Source organism: Thermobia domestica, chromosome 13 (genome assembly GCF_964235325.1).
Source record: "Thermobia domestica chromosome 13, izTheDome1.hap1.1, whole genome shotgun sequence".
Taxonomy (NCBI): Eukaryota; Metazoa; Arthropoda; class Insecta; order Zygentoma; family Lepismatidae; genus Thermobia; species Thermobia domestica.
The window spans coordinates 198,889,180-198,916,239 of NC_137466.1; the positions used below are offsets into that span (position 1 = coordinate 198,889,180).

The 27,060-nt window shown below is 36.0% G+C and overlaps 1 protein-coding gene across 1 annotated transcript; it reads left to right on the forward strand.

Moving 5' to 3' along the window:
• The first annotated feature begins 810 nt into the window (after positions 1-810).
• On the forward strand, positions 811-27,052 carry Tcs6 (Threonyl-carbamoyl synthesis 6). The gene is made up of 3 exons (XM_081737221.1): positions 811-932; positions 17,095-17,223; positions 26,914-27,052. The coding sequence occupies exons 1-3, from the start codon at positions 892-894 to the stop codon at positions 27,041-27,043; spliced, it is 300 nt and encodes a 99-aa protein (XP_081593347.1). The 5' UTR covers positions 811-891; the 3' UTR covers positions 27,044-27,052.
• The last annotated feature ends 8 nt before the right edge of the window (positions 27,053-27,060 follow it).

The following is a 27,060-nucleotide window of genomic DNA, read 5'->3' on the forward strand; positions in this document are numbered from 1 at the left end:
CAAAAAATCTACATGGTGTGTAAAGAGAAATGAATCTATTTGAAAATGAAAACGGAGTGCAGCCGGATCAGTCGTCGAGGTTAGATGGCTCGTTTCGAGCTTCAGTTTTGTGCTATGTGTTTGTTTTCTACAAGTGTTGTTTTGTGCATTTTTTTCCGTTTAATTCAATTTTCCAGTGCATGGACATCCCATGCGACACACTTTTTCTACACGCTTCATACTTTATTTCAGCTTTACGGGTTCCAATTAGAACGAGAACAAAATGAAATCGAATAATTATAAATCTTTCGCAATTTTATTCCCTTACAACAACCCTCCAAAACAGTGATACCATCTCGAGGGAAGATCAGATGAGAATTTTGCCTATATGGATGTGCGAAAAAGGCAATAAATCTAAGCTAATGTGCAAATTTTCAGTTCTGAAAGAAAAAAATACACCTCAACACAACAATAAGCTTTCTTTTTTTTTTTAGGTTTGAGGGAAAATTTAGACTGACAGAAGGAAACTTCTCTTGGAAACTTGTGGTTTGCATCTCTACCTACTACAACACTTAATTGTTAAAATGTGGAAGAAACCCTAAAAATAAGGGAAACATGCAAAAGGAACGATGACATGGAAAAGGAAGAGAATTTGGTTAAATTAGCTTGGAGGCTAGGCTTTAAGGTAAATGGAAAGGAACTAAGTAAGAAAGAAATAGAAAAAGTAAAGAATTTCTTGAATTTGGTGGAAAAAGAAAATATTAAATGAAAAAAGAGCAGTGCAAGTTTTTTCTCACCATTTATTATTATTATTATTATTTTAGGAACCAAACTTCCGAAGAGAAGGAAGGAAAATGCCTTAAAAGCGTGAAACTCTTCCTGGTGATAAATGAAGAAGAAGAAGGAGTTAATATGGCTGATAATAGTGTACAAGAGAGGGAGAATTTAACCTTGTATCCTTTATATTATTCATTTTTTTAAAGTATGATATATGTAATTTACCTTGTAGTATGATATATGTTGTTGATGTTTCCTAACTGATTTGCAGTGGACAAGAAAATGTCACATTGTGTAGTTAAAATTCAAAGGTGCTATCGTAAGCAATTGAAAAATTATAATTATTTTTTGATTTGCGTATAAATATAACGTTCGGATATATGCATAAAAACTAGTGCAAAAAGAAAATCTGTGCTAGGTGGCCACTAAAGAGCATGAATGCTATGTAACTGAGTGAGGGCAGGGCGAAGCTGGGAGGCCCGAGCGTTAGCGACGGGGTGCATCCGAAGGAAGCAGGCGCATTACCAGAGGTGGGTATACGTATATGTGTTGATAGTGAAAGCAAGTGGTTTTTGGCAATGGTACAATTTTCAATATCATTTGTCGTTTCATATTAGCAGTGCTCCACTTGTCAACATAAAACAGAGCTACTTCACATTGCACAGAAATATATTGTCAGTAGAAAATAGTTTCTAATATAGGCATCTTCCTCATGCAGTCAATTGTTTTCACGGCTTAAGTTTAGAGTTGCCCCTCCAGTCTGAAGGTGCCCTTGGACTTTGCAACGTTCAAAAAACAGTGCTGAAAGTATTAAAAATTGTTACATTTCACTTCAGTACTTCGTGTGCTTCACAAAAATTTAAAAGGTTTTCTTCATTACTTTTGCGCATCCGTTACACCTGTTCGCCATATTTTACAACTACCATGCTGCTGAAACCTCCGGCAAATAGTACTAACTTCCACATACCTTTTCTCATATTAAACACAACTCTCCTGCCGAACTTACATCCTAGAAATAAAAACTTCAAATTATCATTTCTTACTAATTTCTTCTGTAAATTTTCCTGATTTTTATAAAAAGCGGAGGGGTAACTCTAAACTTAACCCGTTTTCACCGTCTAAAGCACTTGTAGTGCTTTTACATTAGTATCCCTACACTTGTAAACATAAAACACAGATCTGTTGCTTTGTATTTGACTGTGTCACTTACAGAAAATTGTTCTCTATAAATATGTCTTTTCATGCAAAGTATTGAATTTTACCTGTAAGTCATTCAGAATGTGCTGCGCTGAAAGTAAACGAACACCTAATTTACTGTGTGCTTGAATAATTAACAGTATACCTTTGTCGCAGAGTATTATAAATTTATTATAAATGGTTAGGTTAGTTAGGTCAGGTTTCATGTTTCTGGACCTACATTTTGGCGTTTATTCTAATTTTACTGTTATTTACGTGGTAGGCATTTGTTCCATTAACCCCTATCAGTTTTTCAACATGACAAGAATGACTTATGAGTAGGTTAGCCTAGTTTCGATTATTTTGGCGTGCAGTTTTATTATACGGATCCATAGTAAAATTAGTAGTAGGAACTGGTTAGAAGCCTCGCAGGGGCTGGCTTTGTTCTGTTCTCGACATAAAATAGGCAAATTAAAGACTCGCCCAAATTTTTCTGAACATTTTACAATCTATGGATCCGTATAGTAAAACTGCACCCGGTTTAGTTTCGTTTCGTTCACTTAGTGAGGGACACCGTGGCTCAGTGGTAGAGTGCTTACCCTTTGTACGTGGGATCCGTGGTTTGATTCTGAGCCAAGTAAGCTTGTGATGGACTATATCGTGTCCGTTGGTTTTCTCGGGATACTATAGTCTCCTCCCACTTTCTCATTCCACCAATTATTCCATCATCGTTCACTTTGCTTAATCATCTGTCTCCCTTAGCCTAAAGGGAATAATTGTGGGAAGTTAAACTGAAAATTTTGATTTGATTTTTCGTTCATTTATTATGACTAACCGTTCACAGATGGCTGCCCCGCATTACATTCACATTTCCTTCGTTCATTTGTAACTGATAATCATAAGTATTTCTCACTTGCTGTCTTTGACCCTTGCTAGACACGTATTTGTCTGTATTGTATAATTTTGCAAAATTAGTACCATCAAACAGTTAAGTGTTGCAAACTACACATTTCGGGAATAACGAAAACAGTGAATCCTTATCTTCCCGTTTCCAGCCAGCACTTTAAACCATAGATGTTCATTTTACTTCGACCTCACTCATCCTCGCCCTCGCAGTAGCAGTTGGCCCTCGCCCTCGTTCACCCTCGCCCTCGCGAATGGAATTGTTCATCGCCCTCGCGCGCCCTCACCCTCGCTGCCGAAACTTGTCCTCGCCCTCGCCATCGAAGCTTGTCCTCGCCCTCGCGCATCCTCACCCTCGCCATCGAAGCTTGTCCTCGCCCTCGCACACCCTCGCACACCCTCGCCCTTTTCGTCGAAGCTTTTCCTCGCCCTCGCCATCGAAGCTTGTCCTCGCCCTCGCGCAGCCTCGCCCTCGCGATAGGAGTTGTCCATTATCCTCGCTCGCCCTCGCGCACCCTCGCCCTCATATCATTGAGGGCGAGGGTAATTGAGGGTGAGGAGGCCTCGAGAGGGCCTCCTTCGTGAGGATCAGAGCATCAATTATTCAACCTATTTTTGAATTATTTCCTTATAGTCAGTGGCGGATCCAGGGGGGCAAACGCTCCCCCCCAGAAGAGGAAACTTCTTTATTTTATATATACAAATAAAACGCATCCCAGAGTTTGGAGCTCTTAAAAGTAGCTCTAAGTAGCAGTATTACAACCCACCACCCCCACCAGAAGTCCGTCCTGGATCCGCCCTTGCTTAACATACGTCCTAAAGAAAGGAAACTAAACATATCATCGTATAACTTACTGTGGAACACCTAAAATGGAACAACTATTACAATGGAGATCTCGGTCGATAGTGACGTTTACATCATTTATCAACAGTATCCAATGCCTTTACTTCAAAATGTTCCTTGAACTACGATGCAAGCATAAGTATTCAGCCACACAAGGGCGGCTCTCATGAGGGTGAGGGTGAAATCAAGGTTTGATGAGTGGCGGTAGAGTGACTGCCGCGGACTATCTGTCAGAATTTGACAGTCAACACGTTGGCCATCCCTGATGTATGTAGCGTAACTGAGGAATTTGAACAAATTCAAAGGGAAAGATCTAAAGAGCTTAATTTTGAAACTCCGTCAGCAAACAAATAAAATACTTCAGAACACTCATTTTCATTCTATGAACCTTAATACATACAAAAACTTTATATTTCCAAATGAAACTATATAGCGACATTAATGGGTCATTTCAAAAGAGAGGGGGGGGTAACTGTCCCCCTTTGCCCCCCTAATCGCCGCCCATGCTATGATGTGTGGCACATTTGTGCGAAATTAATAATAATATGATTAAACTGTTTACCCACAACAAAATCCTGCTCGTTTTGCTGAAGTAGCTTTTCCTAAGTTTTATATGTTTCATATATCCTACAGTTTTTTTCAGGCCTTTTTTTTTAATTTGTCCAAATTTATATTTCTCCTTTTACCACACAATCGTTCAATACTTGCACTATAATATTTACAATCAGTATATCATCCTGTAACGTATTTTATTCCTAATAAAAATCATTGAACAACACAACATACAAACCCTATCTCACTGGCTTGCACGCGAACCTTTGGTGCATGGGGTCCTGGGGACAATTCCGAGTGGGAGAACATTGAACGACAGTGGATCGAATTCTGCGTTAAACCTATAGGTCCACTTCTCATATAGCCTCGCCGACGAAAGAGGACGCTAAACGGCAATCAGTCAACAGTTGCAAATTTCGGCTGCATAAACAACTTGTGGAACTTATTAAATTTATTTTGTTAAAGCAGCTCTTTTAACAAAATTTCAGTATTAACGTGTCAGATATTTCTATTTAAGGACAAGAAAAAACATATTATTTATTTTGTAACTAAATGATAGCTCTACCCACGTAGATTATAAAAGCAGAAACAATGAAAATCGATACAATAGTGACTGACATTATTTTAACAAATATCGATTCAGATAATAGTTTGGGCTGTCACAAAACTATGAAAAGTTAAAAATTCCGATTAATTGTAACAACTTCATCAGTGGTGGACATTGGAGGAGGATGTATGCTATTAATCAGCCCATTTCATGGGCATCCAAACTCACGAGCCCAACGCTCGCTAGCTCGGAATTCTCACTCAACCGTTCTCGGGTTCAATAATTAAGCGCCATCCCGAGCGCCAATGAAATAAGTCAGCGCGAGTCCAATTGAGGGAAGTGAGCCCGAGTACGATTCCCAAAGGAATAAATGAGCGAGAGCCCAGTTGAAAAAAATGAGCCCGAGTCCGAGAGAGTCCAGAGCAAAATGGCCATATATGAACCAAAGCCATTCCATCAAGTCTTTCTCCATCTGATCTACTGCATTCTGATGGTTCTCTCATTGATTGCGTTTGTTCAGATATCAGCGCTCTTGTCATTTACTGCTGAATGACGTGACTGACTGTCTGTCTGTCTACCAACACTCTTTAAACATGACAGTGTAGTAGACACTTCTTATCTAAAACGTCTCCAACACAGGGAGGGCAACAATGAGGCAAACTTACTTCTTAATGTACCGCTATTTCTACCTGGGAACTTTCATGGGAAAAATCAAATATTATTCTTATTTGCATTATTATTTTTAATAATTATGTACGTACACACGAGAAATTGTCTACTGCAATTAATTGAAAGGAAAAATACGATTAATGTATAACCTTGCTATGACACTAACTTTTCATCTAGGGGACATGGCAGATGATATTTTAAATTTTGCCTCTCTCCAAAAGAGGTCAAACAGCAAACTCCAAAACAGTTGCTTTTAAGGAAGCTTGTCCTCCTCCCTCGCGTGCCCTCGTTCTCCTGAAGGAAGTTGTCTCTAGCCATCGTGCACCCTCGCTCCCGCAGTAACACTTGGCCCTCACCCTCGTTCATCCTCGCCTTCTTCGTCGAAGATTGTCCTCGCCCTCGCGTCACTGTGGGCGAGGGAACTTGAGGGTGAGGATGCCCTCGAGAGGGCCACCCTCGCGAGGGTGAACATCTCTGCTTTAAAAAACACGCTACTACAATATTATGTAAATAGACTTTCAGGGGGAGATCGGGGCGGAGCGTCCTATCCTTAAATTCATTATATATGAACTTCTATTAGCAGGAAACGCCGTAGATAGTGTTTCTTAAGAGAGGAGTTGTATTAATGGTTAGACATTGTCTTCGAGAAACTGAGTATAACTACAGCGGATGGCATTAAAACTGCAGTGCATAAACCACAAATTAAAAACAAAGTACAAAACTTTTGTGCTAGGTGGCTACTAAAAAGCAGAAATGCTATCCAACCGAGTTAGAGCAGGAGGGCGGTAGCAAGAATCTGCGTCCGTAAAGAACAGGCGGGTCAGCGATAGTGAGTATATATATATATATATATATATATATATAAACGATGATAGTGAAATAGCTCTTCGTATAGCATAAAACACATGCATTGTATGTAGCGCTTCTTCGCGACATTTCTGAGAACATTTTTTACATTACCTTCACATAGCACTTCACTTCATCATGTCTTTCTTACGAAGTACTACGTTAAAAAAAAATAAATAAATAATAATAATAATAATAATAATTCCATTTCGTATTTCTACCTTATTATACATGTAAAAGATAACATCCTGATATATTTTAATTGTTTGTCCGAAGTACAGTCCTATTGTGAAATCAAGGAACATTTCTTGTTTGAATTTTATACATTTATTCCCCCATAAAATGGGATAACACACAAAATTTTGCCCCATTTTATCTCATTTGGTTGAGATACAACTCTCTCCTTTTGTTTCTCCTCTACATTTTTTCCATCCTTCCATTAATATAGCATACACGTCTTAGGTTATTTAATAAGACAGTGGGTTTGAAAGACTTCCATATCATGCTGTGTTGCCTGTTAACCTAATATTGCATGAATACGAAAACTAACATAGTTCAGAATTTAACTTTGTTTTCCTCCCTAATTAATCGCTCTACACTGATTACGTTTATTACCGTTTTTGCTATTCTTATCCTTATATTTCGTCTGATTTTGTTCGTTTCTCCGTAAGTTTTGTATTTTGGGGCTGCCATCTTTAGCAGTTAACCTCTTAGTATATAGGTTTAGCGAGGCAGGGCTTATTAGGACAAATTCAAGTAGTACTAATGAGTTATAAAAAAATGCCGGCTCCAAAATTAAAAACAAAGTAATACAGCTGTATTTTAGATTTACAAGTGTAGCGTTAATAGTGTAAAATCATTATACAAGTGTCTGACGACGGATAAAATAAGTAAGGGCATATGAAATATAACTGTATTAGATACTTTATTCCACCTGTGGTATATTTATTCACAGTGTACAGAAGTCGTATTTTATGCTTACATGTGAAGCGATACTAGTGTGAAACCATGTACTTGCAAACAAAATTTTTCAAACCCTGCTGATTGGTGGTGATGGATTCCTCGGTGCAGGTTCACTTCAGGAAAGTTAAACCATTATGTCTATAAATACAGCAGTTTTTGGGTAAAACACATCATAAAAAGTGCTACACATCTTCACAAATATGCTACCTGCGTGCAAATATATTCCAAAAAAAAACAGGCACGGAAAGCACGCATTTAACCTGTGCTAGGTGGTCACTACAGGGAAGATCGGAAGGGCTAAACCGGTAGGTAGTACGCCCGAAGATGCGTCTATAGGAAGCGGGCGCAAAGTGACGGTGGTTATGCGCGTAAACTAAAGTTTCCTTTCAAACTACAGCCACTACAATAAACATGTTTCCCTTTCATATCCAATTTCATGTAGGTCTTACTTCCGCTTCAGTTTATTTGGGATTTATTTATGATGTCTCTTAGTTCAGCTGTATTCATATTTCTACTATTTAGACAATACAGTCTTCAAGCAGTCTTCGCGTTTTACCTCTTGGACACTGCTATGATTGCGAATCGTAAGTAATTTTCAGTAATTTCGTCTGCATGTGGAGCCAATCGTGCTAAAAGTATATTTGAGAGGATTGTGTACAAGGTTGACAAAAGAGAGATGCCTCGATAACTATTACAATTAGTTGTGTCACCTTTCTTGTGAATTGGTACAATGATTGATTCTTTCCACTCGTGTGGCAGTTCCTCCTTATTCCAGATGAGAATGAGTTTGTGTATCTCGTTCCACAACTTTTCCCCTCTATCTAAATTAACTCAGCAAAAAATTTCGTCTATACCCGGAGATTTGTGTTTCTTTAATTTGTTTATAGCAATTTCTATTTCTGTTCGGTTGGATTCTGGAATATTCGGTTCGACTGTATACATTTCATTTTCTCCACGTACAGTACTATTTGGCTGCATGTTGAGCAAACTGTCAAAGAAATATTTCCATCTATTCAAAATACTATACGTATCTGTGAGAATTGTGCCGTACGCGTGAGGTTTATAACCTCTCTTAAATCCGTTGATGCCTTTATACATGTCACGAATATTTTCGTTTTTACTATCATCTTTTAAGTTCAACAATTTTAGCTTTCAAAAATTCACATTTCTTTATTTTAAAAGGTCTTGAAGTTTGTAGATGATACCAACGAAATTTTGTGTACCTCCGTCTTTTGGATTTTGTACCCAACAGTTTTGTCTGTTTTGTCTTCTCTGCTAGTTTAGTGCATTTTTGTCGAATCATTTTTTTGTTCCTACGCATTTCTGCGCACTCTGTTTCTTGTGAAATTTTAATGCTGTTCCTAATTTTAACCCTAGTATCCTCAACGTTAGCACATCCCGAACTTTCTAAAATCGAGAACCATTCCACACTTCAATCTGGTATTCCCTTCTCGCCTGACTCTTAATTTCTTTAAACTAAACCCCTCCGTTTTCAGATGCTGAAGATTTCATTTTTTCAACGATAATCTCACTCTTATAATCGTTGTTGCTAGGTAGTGATCAGTGTCACAGTCATCTCCTCTATACGACCGAACATCAATTATGCCAGACTGTCTTCTTTATCTACTAAAACGTGGTCAGTTTAATTATGTGCTTTTCCATCTGTTGAGGTTCATGTATATTAATGAAAGTCACGATATGCGAACTTTGTACTCTTCACGATAAGGTTTTAAACGTTGCAAAGTTCAAACAAGTCTAATGTCGTTGTCATTACTTTCCTTATATAGACTTCTACTCCCTATAATCGGTTTCAAAATATCCTCTCATCCTACCTTCACATTGAAATCCCCTAATAGAATTTTCATATGGTATGACGGGAGTGAGTCAAATTGGCGATCTACTTCTTCGTAGAAATGTCCTTTGTATTGTTGAGGCATGTATATTTAAAACAATAAAATCGCGCCACCGACCCTGACAAATTCAGCATGTTTAATTGTTGATATAATTCCTTTATGAACAAAAAACTGTGTTTCTAGTTGGTGATTTTTATTTCTTTTCCCATGAATCAACGTAAAATTTCCAGTCTGCATCGCTCCCCTTCCTTCCTATTTAACTTCCTAAACTCCTACCATATCCATCACTGGTTACGGATTTTAGTTCGCCTACCTTATGAAGACTTCTTATATTTCTTGTTCCAATTCTCGTGTCCATTTTATTTTGCTGAGGTCGTACTAAATTATCAGTCCTGGTCCGAGGCTTCTGTGAATGTTTTTGAATGAGGATTTCTTTTTTTACATAGTTATAATGGTAGCCTTGCGCCAAAGTCCCAAGCTGGAGGATTGCTTCTTGCTGTCTGTCCTCAACTGTTTATTCAATGTATTCACAGCTAATCTCTATATCTAGAGGCCTTCTCCTTGATCCGCAAGCTAAGGATGCGCCATGCCGTTTTGACAGGATCCTATGTTATGTTACGCGGAATTCAACTTACTATGATATACTTGTAACACTCAAAATTTTACGTTGTACCCCTATTTCCATTCTTGTTTAAGTGATTATCCTCACAATATTTCGATGTTATCTGGAGTTTCCTCAAGCTCAGATGTAAGTGTACACAGTTTAATATATTTAATGCAGTCATTTCTATAGTAACAATTTCATTAATATATAACATATGCGACAATAACAAGGACATGATTTTGAAAGGATACATGGAACTTGTATTTTAATATTTCAAAATGGTATAAAATACTCAGCTACTTAAAATAGACACTATCTGCAGTATAAAACTATCGCATGTAATAAATTATTTACTAAGATATAGATGACTGTAGGTAGCGTTTTGTGAGCTTTGGCTCCTTAACTGTGTGCTGTTCCACTGCCTTCGTTTCTTGCTGTGACACTACAAGTGAAATTCACTAATAAAATACAAGTTTCAGAGCTGTCAAGAAACGAATTTCTGCCGGTCTAGTGTAAAGTCGCAAATGAAGTACGAGCGTTCAAAGCATTAGGAACCGAATTTTCCAAGAGAAGAGAACGTTATAGTTGTAGTTAGTTATATTGCTCTGGTTATTCTGTCTCCATAAATGGTAACAGTGTACTGAAATTTTGAATTGAAAGTAATAATACGAAAAAAAAATCTGATTTTAACTCGTACTTGCTAAGTTTCCTCTAAATTTTAGCTAAAGTTTCTGTCTTGGCGTAATGCATAACATATATGGTGGTTTATATATATATATAGTTCAATTTTATATTTGGTTTTCGATTCCATACGCGAAATGGGATATTAATGAAGTCTTTCAGAACATTTAATAGTAAACACACAAAAGAAGTTTTGCACAAAACGAATCACTCACCAACAATGCTTCTCAGTCCAGTATTCTTTTATGTACAGTTCAATTTTCTTCTAATTCAGTACGTATTCAGTTTTTCTTCCCATTTTTCGAGTGCTACGCTCTGGTACTCCTCCTCTGGAACGAATACAGCCTTAAGTTCTTTTTCATAATAATACATTCACATTTTTTTATTTATTTATTTCTTGCAACAACAGCGGAAATTTAAGAACAATTGATTAAATTGTATCAGCACTGGTGATTACTTGCCTTCCAAGTCCAAGGGAGTCCCGAGAGAACAAAGAAGCTATCGCAGGTTATCAAAGCTTCTTCAAGCGACCAAACATTCGGTACAGGATATGAATATTCACTGTGTTTTCTCTAATATTAAAAGAAATGTGTTCGAGTTATATTAAATTAGGTGAAAAAATTAAAAACTAAAGACCGGTGAAGGAAGTCTGGATAGAGATTGGGACGGTATCATTACTAATTACATCAGTACGAATAAAAACAAACACTAGCTTAAAAATCTTTATTACATATATTTTTGATATGCACAATAGCACAATTCTTTCTTAATACATTATCTCAAATATTTGTTATAGATACAAAAATAGAATAATAGTGTGACATGACTATATTAAGCACGTGAAATGAAATAAAATATCCTTAGCAAGTGATTAGGACCAGGATCCGAAGGTAGAAGGATCCATTTAGATCTGGATAAATCTCAAATGTATAAAAGATGTATTAGGAGGTTGATTACTGCAGTAATATTTATTCATATATTCAAAAATTGTTGTATATAGTAAGGTAATAGTAGTCAGCAGTTCAATGTGAACAGCAAATGACTATCAGCACTGGTAAAATTATCACAAATTCAACTCACCCAACTGCACACATTACAACTATAAAATAAGAGGATGAGCTTACGAAATGTTCTATAAGCGACAAGGAATGGAAAATCCTAACTCATTGTTGTGCTCGTGTGCCTTCGCTCCCTCAATATTAAACTCTACCCAGGCTGTTACGAAAGCTGTTTGGTTCTGCAAGCTTGCTTACTGAAATGTAAAACAGCTATTTTTTTTAAAATAAGATTTCCTAACGCATTAAGAAGATGTTATGACCAAAGAAATAATATTATATGCTAGTCATTACATAATTAACCCATGTTCTTAAACTGCACGGATGTCGGAAGATATTCCAGAACTCAAAAGAACTGTGAAACAAGGTTAAATGGAAATACTAAATTATATTACCGAAACACGTATAATTCTTGCGGATAATGTAATGCAAAGAAGTATTATTTAAAAGAAATATCCTGTGTATTGGCCTTTTCAAAAGTAACAAAAGGTTTTTCTGTTATAACTAAGAATTAACCAATATCCTACATTAACAATAATATTTCGGACAAGTATCAACAGTCATGTGACAGTTTGCTTCAGACTTATATTAATTTCTGATAAGTATGGTGGAAGATAAAACATAACACTTTCTACAGTACCATATTGCGTCTGTAGACATCTGGCCGACCTGTCACTATAAACAAGACTACATTATTTTCATATTACACTTGTTATTATTGCATATTAACACGTTACATCGAATCTCTTTCACTTTAGTTTGAGCAAGAAAGAACTCCCGATTCAGTTTCTACTATTAAACCTATGTGTTCCCTCTTTCCCAACTACTAGGATTTTTGTATTATTGATACAAACTTTAAACTGGCATATCAGATTGATTGCGTATCATTTATATATATTACATACATAGTCTACGCATTGTTTACGTGTAACGTAGATTACTGATTTCTACGCGTAGACGCACATCACTGGTTCATACGCTTCACAAGTAATTAAAATTTTACGTAGATCAAAATCTTACAAAGAAGAAAATCTTAGTCATTTTACATATGTACAAAGCTTCCCGAAGTTGAATAAAGATAAGGATAATCTCAGAAAACCACGGGGTGAAATCACAGAGAATATTACCAAAAATACAAATAATAATAGTTGTCAGTCATCAGCAGTCTTTATTACAAAAGCAACAAAATAAATATAAAATAAGGTAAAAATAAAAGGTACTACTAGAAGGTAACAATGAGTAGACTGATGAGTGTGTCAAGAAAATTACAAACAAAGATATTCCGATTGAAAGTGAGTTGCCAACTATGTATTAACAGAGGAAGAAATAAGATTAACCAGCAAGGGCAGAATGAATTAGGATAAAAATAAAATGTTTAGTTAGAGTTTATGGCCTGCTTAGAATTGTTTTCAATTTCACCTTGTACGAATAATAATAAAATGAAGTGTTCTAGGTTAGAACTCTTTAAGCACTTCTCAGAACTGCTTTTGATTTCACCTCGTTCGATTCTATTCGAATGTTTTGGTTTGTTTTGTTGCAATGCCAACTACTAGACAAAATGCCGGAAGAATGGCCATTGTTAGATGTACGAAGCAGCCAAAAATAGCTCTAAAAAATTGTACGAGGAAGAATCAAAAAGTAACGCTCAACCATTTATGTAGAATAAAGTGTAATAGAGAAGGCTCATATTAAAGTTACTTCTCAACATAGACACCAAGTATTTCAAAACATTTCTTCCATCTTGGCCCAAGTTTCAAAATATCTTGCTCATGGAAGTTCGTCTTTTGGAAATATAGACGTCTGTGCACCATAGATTTGACTTCATCGGAGTTGAAACGTTGGCCGGCCAAGAATTTTTTTTTTCTTTTCACTAGGCCAAAAAAGGTGATAGTCTGAAGGTGCCAGATCAGGGCTGTACGGCGCGTACTCGAGCACAAAGTTGTCGAGTTCCTTGCAGAATGAACCTTTAATAATTTCAGAAGGTGGATAAATGAACACGAAACGAGAAAAGATGAGGCCTCCCCAGTGGGTTCCCTTCCCGCTTTTTCCAAGTCTGTCATCCAAATTAAGAAAAATAGAAAAGAAATATAACTTGAATCAGTCTAAAACCTCTCGGAAATGTAGAAAAATCATTAAGTCAATACAGAAATTATTTCGTTGAATAAACCACGTTAAGCGGAATTTATCAGGCCTGACACCACATATATTGGAATGACAAAAAAAAAAAAAAAAAAAAACATTGGTATGAGATTAAACGAACACATCAGGGAGTCCCGTGAGGATAAAACTGCGATTTCAGGTTTGTCAAAACACTTAAATACTATTGAACACTCAGTACAAAGAGTGGCAACCTCTAACAGTGGCAGTTAAACGTCAGGTAACCTCTAACATCGAAAGAAATGTATTCGAAGCGTATTACGTAAGAACTATTAATCCACGGTTAAATATTGAGAATTAATAAAAATAATCGTAACAATTAGAAATGGTTTGGGTTTATTACTATTGTCAATCTAGATACAAAACAAGTTCAAAATTATAAAAATTAGATTTACGTATGATCATCAAATTGGAAGCAATGTTTACCTGGCCACAGTGTACATACGGTAAATTAAAACAGTTGTTGGTTGAGTGGATGGATGTTGTCACTTTTAAGAAACAAGGGTTCGTAAAAACAAAAATATAGGTTTTAGTAATACCAGGCAACCAAGAAAGTTCGTGCGGTTTTTACACCTGCCGTTATTTTTCGTGGAGTAGTAGTCATTTCTGCCGTCAGGGGTACCTGTATGTGAGTTTCTGAAAGCTGAGTTCTTGACACGACGGCTAACGTAGATAACAGCATTCTACAGTTCGAGATCAAGTATTCACAGTGAATCATGTCTGTGTCGAACGCAGTAATCAGGGCTTGTTTACTGTATGAGTTAAGTTGGGCACAAAAGGTGCGGAATATATATATATATATATATATATATATATATATATATATATATATATATATATATATATATATATATATATATAGATAGATAGATAGATAGATAGATAGATAGATAGATAGATATAGATATATATATATGCAGAATTTGGAGAAAGTACAATTAGTGAACGGACAGCTCAAAAGTGGTTTCAGATCTTTTCGACCGGCGATGAGACACTTAAAGACAAATCTCGATCGGGAAGACCAAAATCTCTCGATTTGGACCAACTCAGGGCAGCAGTTGAAGAGGATTCAGGTCAAACGTGTCAAGAACTCGCTCAACGATTTGGGGTAAGCGATTAAACAATTCGTGTGCACTTACATGAGCTTGGAAAATCGTGGAAACTGAGTAAGTGGGTCCCTCACGTGGTGACTGCTGCGAACCGTCTCCAACGACTGAACATTTGCTCTTTCTTGCTGACTAGGAACAACAACTATCCAATTTTGGACCACATTTTCATGTGTGATGAAAAGTAGGTAATTTACGATAACAAAAAATGCTCGTACCATTGGCTATCGTCAAATGACTTCATGCCTTTAAGTGCAAAACTTGCTCTTCATCAGCGGAACGTGATGCTGTGTGTATGGTGGACTACTGCTGGGATTGTGCATTATGAGTTCTTGGAAAGCGGTAAAACTATAACCAAAGAGGTGTACTCAGCACAATTGCAAAGAGTAGCCGAACAGCTTGCACTAGTGAATAGGAAAGGTGATCTTGTCCACCAAGATAACACTAGACCTCATACAGCAAAGATGACCCTGGAGGTGATTTCTTCTCTCGGCTGGGAACTTTGCCACATCCAGGGTATTCACCAGACATTGCTCCATCAGACTACCATCTTTTGTCTATGGACAACCATATGCGCAATCGACAATTCAAAAGTCGAGAAGAGGTTGAAAACGCGGTGGCGCAGGTTTTTGAGTCCCAACACAAAGATTTCTTCAAAAATGCATCTACAGGCATGTAAAACTATGGGAGAAGGTTGTAGAAGCGGATGGTGGATATTTTGCGGAATAAACATAAGGTAAACGCATTTTTTTGGAACTTTTCTTTTTTGTACTGAAACCGCACGAACTGCCTTGGTTACCTGGTAGCTAGTGCACTAGTTGTAAAAAGTTTGCAAATTGTTAATGATGTGTTTAAGTTAACATACTTACTGGGATAAGTAGGCAAAACTACAAGTATATATAACTATATTGTGTAATATATTTCTTGTTATGCCACTGTTGAGATACAAGAACAATGTGATAACTACAAAATAATGACGTAAACCTCTCTGAAAAAGAATGTACGGACAGTACATTCGAAATATAGGAAGAAAAAAACAATGCAATTGAATGGAACATTATTCAGGTTAGTAAATAATTAATATTACGAAGTGTTCTATACGCTCTTCTAGTAATTATACTTTCTGTTATTTTAATTTCTTGAAACGGGTAGAAACCTTTCTTGAAACAAGATATCTAAGTAATTCCAATGGAGTACTGATTTTCAAGGAAATTTCAGAAATAAGATGTTTGACAGTGAAACAATAATATAGGCATTATAAAATAAAATAGACTAAATAAATCTTGCTGAAATTGAAGCAGAGGCTCCCCAAACAAACTTTAAGTCATTCATATTTATAGTAGAGGGTGTTTCAAAAGTCCCCTACTGCCCGTTTTAAAATCCGTACGGATGTATTTATATTGAACTTGATGTAGGAAATATACAATAAGGCTAAGAGCAAACCTTTCGGATGATAGTTCGCGGATGGCCACCATCTTGAATTTTAGTTGTTGTTGTACCTAACCTAACCCAACCTTAGGCTGGAATTTGTTCAGGATGTCAAATCTGAAATCGGATTTCATGTATCTTTATTTGGTGAGAAGGTGTGGACAACGACAATTGGTCTTACCTGTTACACAATGTGCTCCACATATGACACAGGGTAACGTTGTGGATGACGTTGATTGAAATCGGCTGCTAGCGCAAGGGCACTTCTCCCACCCCATACTTTGACGATCTGAATACGTTCCTCAGTTCTTACCGGCATGGTTAACCATCTGCATAGACAGGAATAATCACCAAATAAAGATACATGAAATCTGATTTCAGATTTGACATCCTGAGCAAATTCTAACGTAAGGTCATGTATTGCATGACCCACCTATCGTTTGAAATAAAAAATTGAAATTCAAGATAGCGGCCATCCGCGAACCATCACCCAAAAGTGTGCCCCTAGCCCTATTGTATATTTCCTACATCAAGTTCAATGTAAATACATCCGTGCGGATTTTAAAAGGTGTGGTAAGAGATTTTTGAAACACCCTATATTTTTAACATAAAGGAATATTCAGTTTGTCTAACATCCGGTTTGTAGTGCTTACAGTTATTTATTAATGACCTATGACTTGAGTTTTAGATACAAGGAGGATATAATGTGAGAAAAATCCGTTATTTCGTTCATTCTTTATATCTAATTCAACTGCCAAAGGTATTCATCTGTATAAACACTGGGTTGTCCACGCACCACACAAGTTGTATTACCGTCCGTGTGGCTATATGACTGAGTGAGAATTTAGGTAATGTAGTGGTTATCACATTAAAAGATATTGTGTAATACTAATTCATCGTGTAATTACTAAAAGTATGCATCATACAATGTAATTCTCCTTAACAGAGTATCAGATCGCTAACTGTGCCGTTTGCAACTGCACGGGAAGCTGAAATTGCCTATCACGCTCTTAGAGTTGATAAGGAACCTAAAAGAAGCAATGTAACCAAGAATTTGGATGTTAAGGATAACATCCTTTCTGCGTAAGTATGAAATATGGACTGTTAACAATATTCTGTGGAGAATCTTACTAAATCATATGACTAACCTTACAGTCAGAATGTGTTTAACTCAGAGAAATCACTTCGGTAGCCGACTCTGCTCTCATCCTCTGTCGCTCCAAGTACGAAAATCGATTAATTTACTGAACTGTCCTATTTAGTTGTCCATAACTAACATTAAGTGAAACGTACAGGACATAAATGTATCAATCATATAACTTCAACAAATTTCTTAGGTCTTCATATAAGTAACACCCTTACCTGGGATACCCACATAATGTCGTTAGCACAAAAACGTAATAATGTTTTCTACGCTTCGAAACTTATTAAAAATATTTTGGATATAAATAGCTGTAGAAGCATTTATTTTGGTATCTTTCACTCTTTGTTAATGTACGGCATTATCTTCTGGGGAAATGATTCAAGAAGTAAATTAATCTTCCGTATTAAAAAAAAAAAAAAAAAAAAAAAAAAAAAAGTTGTTAGAGTATTAGCCAATACGAGAGTAAACGAACCATGTAGTCTAGTAGCTTAGCAGCATTAAAGGGTCGAATTGTGCAACATGTGATACCAACATACCACTTTCAGGAATAATAGGCCTATTAATAAGAAGTAAATCCTGATATAGAACCACCTCGGCGGGGGTCTTGTTTTAGGTATATGACGTCATCAATATGGCCGCCAACGAATTTCGACTTAACTGAGTTTAAAAATTTATAACTCCATTACCATTCAAGGTAGAAATTTCGTTTCTCCTTTATTTTGCAGATAATCCATTACCTCTATTGTCATTATAAATACTTGCCTTATATTGCCACCATTTTTAAATATGGCGTCTCAAACTGGAAAAATCTTTATTTTCAAAACGATTTTCTATGTTTTATAGCAAATAACTTTAAAACTGCTATGATTATGGAAAAATACTTTGAAATAATCGTCAAAGATCATTTCAATAGCTTTCGAACGCGACCAGAATCATTGATGTATCTCAACAAATAACTGAGATAATCAATATTTTTTAGGACTAAATGTCGAACTTTCGTGAATATTGTTCGAATGTATCCGTAGATGTAGTTATATGGCATTTGTAATTCCATTGGCCTTTTGATACTAAGAACATAGTACCGCTACCAGTATGTTCCTTTTTACGTGCAGAATAGCAAATTACAAGTGTTTATCTTCTGTCGGTGCTAAAAACCCTTTATAACGTCATAAATCCAAGATGGCCGCCGCGATTTATCTCCGGTACGAGAAGTGGGAATTTCTCGCTACAGAAAAATAATAGAAACATGCAATAACCGCTAATATCTTTCTTTGGATGTGAAGAATCTTGACATAACATGTGATTGGCTCCCCTTTGTGTGTAGAAGCCAGTATATGACGTCATAAACACAGTATGTCGCCATAGCTTACATACGGATTATGAAAATTATTTATTTCTCGCATTAGAGAAACGATAGAAACGTGCAGCAACCACCAATATCTTTTTCATATGTAGAATCATAAAGTAACATAAGTTATTGTCTTTTATTTGATGCGAAAGGCGAGTAAGTGACGTCACAAACCCAAAATTGTCGTCGACTCTTAAATATGCATGAAGAAAACTATGCCTTTCTCACCTAAGAAAGGTGATAGAAACGTGCAAAACCACTATTTTTACTCCTTAAATAAGTTGGATCATGAAGTAACACAAAGATGTATCGTGTCTCTGCCCAAAGGTTAGTATTTGTCTTGTTTAAGTATATGACATCGTTATACAAAGTAGTCGCTGTAGGTATTTTGAATATTATATTATGCACTAAACTGAAAAACTAACTAAGCTAAAATTATGCATTATTCGAAAATAAATTTGAAATATATTCTCTTTAATACTAATTGTCCGAAAGTGAATAGTTTGTATTAAAATGTTTGTGAAACAGACTCAATGTATAAATTTAACAGTATAACAGCGAGTGATAAATTTACAACACAATAAACAGTTATATACCGTAATTAAATATGTTAAGAATTTAAAAGATAAAATATTAGTGATATAGTATGACTATTAACTTAACATCTGAAACGTACTTCAGAGAACTAGGGGAAGTAATTTTTGTTAATCACATTTCTTATTTAAACAAGATCAACTCACAATAATATAATCTCGATCACACTGTCCATCGCAGGTACACAATAAAGTGCTCACTAACCCCAAATTTTGACACTTGCAAGAATGTTGACAAAGAGTGTTGCAACCACAGCGAATAAGTTCTCTACAGTGCGCAGAAACTTCTGGAAGTAAGGACCACAGAGGATAATAACCACGGTCCACCTTCTTCCAACCCCTTTACAAATTTCGGGTATTATGGGCACTTTCTGGAGAGCTTGAGACCAGTAATACCCCGCCTGTAGGGCAGCTCGCAGTGTTGAAATAAGGCTGCCTCTGTAGGTGGGATACCTTCGTAAGAACTATTCTTTTACATCATTAATCTTTGTCGACAGTCGTTAACGTTTAGTAAAGAACTAGAGCGATCGTACAGGAGTATGGTGAAGCATTGAGGAGCTGCAAAGTTCTGAGCTAAAATTTCAGCAGGAGTAACTGAAAGTTTGATTAATGTAGCCGTTATTTCAAGGAATGCTTGCCACACCTGCCAAGCTGTCTTCTTGTCATGACCACCAAAATCTGACACTGTGTCACACCCTGTAAATGCGTGCCAAAAGAGCAGGGTTTTTGAGTAAGACTTTCCTAGGCTTGTTTCAATTTCATGGATCGGAATATATCTCCTATTTTTACCAGTTCCATATTCAATCCACAAGTGTGATACATTGAGCTCAAAGAATAAAGCAACGGCAATAACAACATCAGAATCGACAGTTTTAAATGAAATATTCTTATGTCCGTGGTTGCTGGCATGCAATGCATGCAAGAACATGCGTGTGTCTGCTTCTTCTTGTTTGCAGGGCATAAGGCTTGTTACGTCCATATTAGAAAAATGAAATGAAATGAAATTTTGAGTTTTACGTCCCACGGTTATGCCGGTTAGGCTAAAGGAGACGGTGATAATGAGTAATGAATGAAATGGTGGAATGAAGAAAGTGAGAGGAAACGGGAGAACCCCGAGAAAACCCACGCACACGGACGTCCATATTAGAGTTTGCTGATGCGGTATCATCACATGCACACACAATCTCTCTCTTACCATCAGAATCACTTATGTTCTGTAAGTGTTTACACAGAATTCGAAATAAATCAGTTTTGTTTTCAGAATTATTCAAAAACAATGCCCATTTTTTGGGAGTCAATGTGGAGTCTTTCACAACTATTCTTGGTCCTTTTCCTCGTTGGTCTCATTCTTCTTTTTTTCAGACTGTCGGGATAATAATTATCAAAGACTATGTTCATTCTGACGACATCACTCGCAAACTTTTCTAAAAATGTTTGAAATGTATTAGTGTAATACATAGAAACCGTATGTCCCGCACTTGGCTTCAGCATGTGAGCTAATACTGGTCCATCAAATATAACACACGATACACTAGGTACATCGTATAGTGATGTTCCAAGTGGTTCTAAGCAAGAAATAACATCTGTTTTTGTTCCCTTGCGCAATTGACCATTTGAAGAGAGTGGCGGAGGATACGAAAGGCTTTTGTGAGCAAAGAGATCTTTGATGTCTCCACCTCGACTTTGACAAGCTATGTATAAGCGAGAAACAGGCTACAGTCACTCTTTAAAATTGACTCCTTGAGTCCTTTCTTCGTTCCTTCTTTTTGTGATATGTGAAAAAGCGAAAGTTTGTTTCTTTTAATCGGTTCTCTTAAAGGCGTCTGGCATTCGATGAGCCGTTTCCGAACAAATGTTTTGTACTGTTGCTTTCCCAATTCTTCTGCTTTGAAGACAGACCCATCTGCGTTCTCATCTATAACAGCATATGTGGCAACGCATATTAGGGCACCATTTTCTTGAGCAAATGGATTTCTGTCATCATTTTCACATGCATTTATTAAAGCTTTCACATGTTTTTTGAACCTATAGGAAAAAGCGTCTGTATCTTCATGATGACGGTGATAATCTGAATCGTCACTTATTCCTGCCTCTTTCTCAAACTCGGTTAGTAATCCTGTAATCACTGATCCCGAAACCATCCAACTCAGAAGAGCACTTTCATTATGAAATAGACCAATGGCACCTCCTTCACATTTTAGATTCTTATTACATTGTTCATGTAACTGGTCGTGGGACATGTACGAATATTTACTGTTGGTCTTTCTTATCACAAAATTATCTTTCTGAAATTCATCACATACTTGTGGGTTTCGTACATTCAATTCTCCCAAAGACTTTACGAATATTGACATCCAACGGGCATAATTGATATGATCCAGGGTGAACATCCAGGGACAAATCTGATCCAATATACTAGAAAAGGAGGAAAATTTCGTCGATCGAATACTGTCCAGCAAATAAAAAAGAAGTGATTCAAGGTTCATAGCCGTGTACCAAAATTTGCATTCGGCCGAGAAAATAAATCATATAATATTGTGCATAACACATATTTAAGAATCGACGGCAATCTTGGGTTTATGACGTCATATACTCGCCTTTCGCATCAAATAAAAGACAATAACTTATGTTACTTTATGATTCTACATATGAAAAAGATATTGGTGGTTGCTGCACGTTTCTATCGTTTCTCTAATGCGAGGAGTAAATAATTTTCATAATACGTATATAAGCTATGGCGACATACTGTGTTTATGACGTCATATACTGGCATCCACATACAAAGGGGAGCCAATCACATGTTATGTCAAGATTCTTCGCATCCAAAGAAAGATATTGGCGGTTATTGCATGTTTCTATTATTTTTCTGTGGCGAGATAATTCCCACTTCTCGTACCGGAGATAAACCGCGGCGGCCATCTTGGATTTATGACGTTATAAAGGGTTTTTAGCACCGACAGAAGATAAACACTTGTAATTTGCTATTCTGCACGTAAAAAGGAACATACTGGTAGCGGTACTATGTTCTTAGTATCAAAAGGCCAATGGAACTACAAATGCCATATAACTACATCTACGGATACATTCGAACAATATTCACGAAAGTTCGACATTTAGTCCTAAAAAATATTGATTATCTCAGTTATTTGTTGAGATACATCAATGATTCTGGTCGCGTTCGAAAGCTATTGAAATGATCTTTGACGATTATTTCAAAGTATTTTTCCATAATCATAGCAGTTTTAAAGTTATTTGCTATAAAACATAGAAAATCGCTTTGAAAATAAAGATTTTTCCAGTTTGAGACGCCATATTTAAAAATGGTGGCAATATAAGACAAGCATTTATAATGGTAATAGAGGTACAATGGATTATCTGCAAAATAAAGGAGAAACGAAATTTCTACCTTGAATGGTAATGGAGTTATAAATTTTAAAACTCATTTAAGTCGAAATTTGTTGGCGGCCATATTGATGACGTCATATACCTAAAACACGATCCCCGCCAAGGTGGTTCTATATCAGAATTTACTTCTTATTAATAGGCCTATCATCTCTGAAAGTGGCATGTTGGTATCACATGTTGCATGATACAGTCGCTAAGCTACTACACTAATGTAAGAAACTTTTTATAAGACTACAAATGTTACCACTGCCATATCTTTATGTATTACAGTTATTAATTTTCATGCGCCAGAATCTTAATACATTCTTTGCCTATAAAGGAAACCTTCACTGTCATAATACTAGATATAGGGAAAATCTCCACATTCAAAATCACCATGCAACATTTTTTCAAAACGGTCCCATATACTTAGGTCCAACATTATATAATAACCTTCCTAAAGAAATTCGTAACATTAAATCAATGAATGTATTTAAATCAGTTACAAAGAAGTATCTGTTGGACAATTGTTTTTATTCAGTGGATGAATACCTGTCTAGTAAATGCAGCTTGTAGATTGTATAGTGTAATTTTGTCTCGTTATTGTTTTTTAGTATGTATGGTATGTATTTTTTTGTATCTTATTTATTGACGTGTCCGATTCATACGCTTGTCTTCTTTCGAGCATTATTTATGATTTATGGATGAAATTGAAATGAAATGAAATGATACGTTAGCCAACAAATACTCCTCTCACTCACTTGTATCGAAATCACAAGAACTAAACAACTCAAAAATTCCAAAAAGAAGTGTATAGGGGCTACAAACAAATTTTTGTTAAGAATAATGTCCATACGAGAGTATATTAAATTGACTGTCAGTATGAAAACTCTTATATTGGTATAACCAACAGGGAGATTGACACTAGGGTCAAAGACTAAAAGATTCTGTGGTTTCAGATTTTTCTAAACATTTAGGAATCTCCATTCTTAGTAATAAGAAAATGCAAGTCATTGGAAAAAATAATAAGAAAATTTAAGTCATTAGGAAAACTACATCATGTGTTGAAAGGAATGTTTGAATATAATCCTCAGGGTTGGTTGGTTTAAACCAACTTTTATTTATTTATTTATTTATTTATTTATTTATTTTTTATTTCATAAAAACCAACTGGTTTAAACCAAAAACGAAAAATGTTCGTAAAAGTGTAAGGGTTCGTAAAATTTTGGTGAACACACATTTGTGGGTTATCACGTTTCACTCCCGTATATTATTCGTATTATATTCAGACCTAAATTCACCATTCATTACTCAAAAACATTATACTACAAAAGCAACTTTTGTTCTTTTTATAACTTCATGAATGTTTCTTTTTCTTTTTTTTTTTTTTATAGTTATTATTGTTATGCAATTGCAATCAAAGAAAATTTCTAAATATTGTTTTCGTTTTGATAATGTTTACTGTTGGTAAAATACATCGAAGTGCCGTACTTTTTTTGGGGGGGGGAGGGGGCACCACGACAGGCATGTAATCAAAAGTATCTGTGGCATCTATTTATGTATAAATGGGTCAGAATCAAAGTGGACTCAAATAATTCGTATCTTTAATCAGTTTTCTTACTGATATGCAAATTAAGTCGTTATATTTCTTTAACTTGCACAAATAAGAGTCGTAGTAAACTAACTTGGACTAAATTAGTTATTCTGTACTCTGCAGTATTTTGAAATTATCCATATGTAATTCTGTATAATGATTTCACTTGTGCAACTGTTTATCTTTTTGTCCTTCTCAAATGACTCTTGACGGTTATATTAACAAGTATGGAAAGATCAGTACAACACATTTTTATCAGGAGTCCTTCGTGAGTGAATCGGCAGACGAATCGCCAGTTAATCCCGGTTTCGAGTTCAGATGGAGGACAATTCTCTCGGATGTAAGCCGAGAAGCGGTTTGGATTTCGCTTTAAGCTTATGTAACCCCTTCCAGCATAACCCGGTTGTTATATAATAACACCAAGGCGAAACAAACTTATTTCTGTCCATATGTGATATAAACACCTAGAGCAAATAATTTAAACAAAAAACCTGGTTTAAACCCCCCCCCAAAAAAAACGGGTTTAAACTAAAAAAACCCTGGTTTTTTTGGTTTTTTCAATAAAAACCATGGTTTTTTGCCAACGCTGATAATCCTTCTCTAACATGTTTGAAATTCTACTTTTAAAAAAGTAAAATTTCTTATTGAACTTTAATGCCAATATCTTTCAGTAAACGGAGAATAATTAGCAGTGCATTTTCTAGCTGAACAATTACATATTATAGTGATATAGCTGTTCATAATGGCGATGTTTGAGATAATGTTAAAGTCTGTGAGAACGTAGTCCGTCTCAACTGAAAATGGCCCGCAGAAAAAACATGTACTAGAAGGTTTTATTACGTTGTGCTGCCAGGAACCTGCTATGATAACTCTTAAGGAGTACAAAATTGTAATTTTTTCGTATATAGTACTAAGCTAATCACATATATAACGCTGAATTTAGAAAACCATGGATTACTGAACGCATGAAATTAAAATCAAAAATGATAGCAATATTCGGACCTTACAACTGTAAGGTTGCAACCCCTAATAGCAGGTTTTCTGAAATCTTCTAGTACATAATTATCAAGCAAAAGTGAAAAATATGTCCATGTAAGACCAAAACATGAAATTCACTTCTGAAACCTAATTGTGAAGCGTGCTTTCTCTTAGTTCACAGATGAAACAGTATTTCCTGAAACATTAACGTAGTAATTAAATTTAAGAACACTCAGTTTACTTGCTTCCCAGTGGAAATAATGTAGGGAAAAGCCATTGCATCAAAACTGAAGATTTTTTAGTTGAAAGACAACTAGCGGTAAATTACGCTATAAAGCGATACCTTGATAAAAATAAACTCAGATAAACAACACTATTCACAAATAACGAAGTAAGTTTTGCATAGCTCTGTTCTCCCTTTTTAATCACAACTTTACTACAGCTTGTTTCATTTTCTTTGATGTAGGAAAGTTTCCTCTCCACTAGTTGCACGCTTCAGCTGACTGCGCCGTTGTCTAGTTGTTCACGCCTACGCAACAATTCGTGTAATTTTAATAATTTTCTGTTTGTTACAAAATAAATGCAAATATTATTTAAAAATTAGTTAACAAGGAGCCAAGACATGATAAGTCATCAATTACTGTTGAGTTTATTTTTTTAGTCGCAGTCTTAACTTAGATTTTTGGTTAATTCATGTTCTGGCCAGATTATAATTTCTATGGATGGCAACACTAAAAATTCTTCCGATTCTTATTTTCGAGTGTGGAATAACATTGTCTATTACTGTGGTAAGTTACATTTCATTATCTCTTTTCACTTGCGAAAAACGGGCAAAAGAAAAATAGTTACCTTTTGTATCATTTTTAGTAGTCTGTCCCCTTTAATGTAAGTATACATGTTTCAGCCTATATGTAAACAGTAATTAAAGCTGTTGTAAGGTTTTGTATTGTGGTATGCCAATGTTAATTCATAAGACTTGACGGTCATTTATTTTGGGGCCGCGGTGGCTCAGTGGTAGAGTGTTCACCTATGGTGCTCGGTCCCGGGTCCCGGAGTCGTTCCCAGCACCCGCCAAGTGAACTTTGTGGTGGACAAACACCGTGTGCGTGGGTTTCCTCGGGGTTCTCCCGTTTCCTCCCACTTTCTTCATTCCACCATTTCATTCATTACTCATCATCACCGTCTCCTTTAGCCTAACCGGCATAAGCGTGGGACGTAAAACTCAAAGATTTCATTTTATTTTTGACGATCATCGCATCGACTTATTCGGAGACGTATACCTTGAACAGATAAGTGAAGCGTTTCTTTCTTTTCGTTAACTTTCCTTTGGCATAAAAGCTAAATCAGACGTAGACTACAGTTGAACGTTGAAGTGAGATTGGCTCCCTCACAGACTCTGTGAGACACATTTATTACTAACTATAGCTAATATAGAATTTAGTTGACTGAATCCAACTCTTCGATGATGGACAATAGTTTGAAACTAAGCCTTATTTAGACAAGGCTAATTCGGAGCCAATCAGCAGCACCGTATAACTCAGCGCTGATTGGTTGAGTGATTCATTTCTCTGTGTTACGTCACACTTCTGATTTGTAAAATATGTCTTCGAGATAGATGAAATAGTTGTTAACCCTTATGAATTGAAAACATAATGATGAAATTGTGAGGCGAATTACACTTTGACTAATTGAAGAATAATATTTAAGATATGTGTATTTCTTATAATTACAGAAATTTTCAAGCACCAGAGGCAAGACAACTTAGAATTGGTATTAATTCATTTATGGACCATCTTATACTTGTGATGAAAACTATTGAACAGTTTGGACCTCCTCGCAGTGAACAGTACAGTTTTTGGTGATGCTAAATCATTGTTCT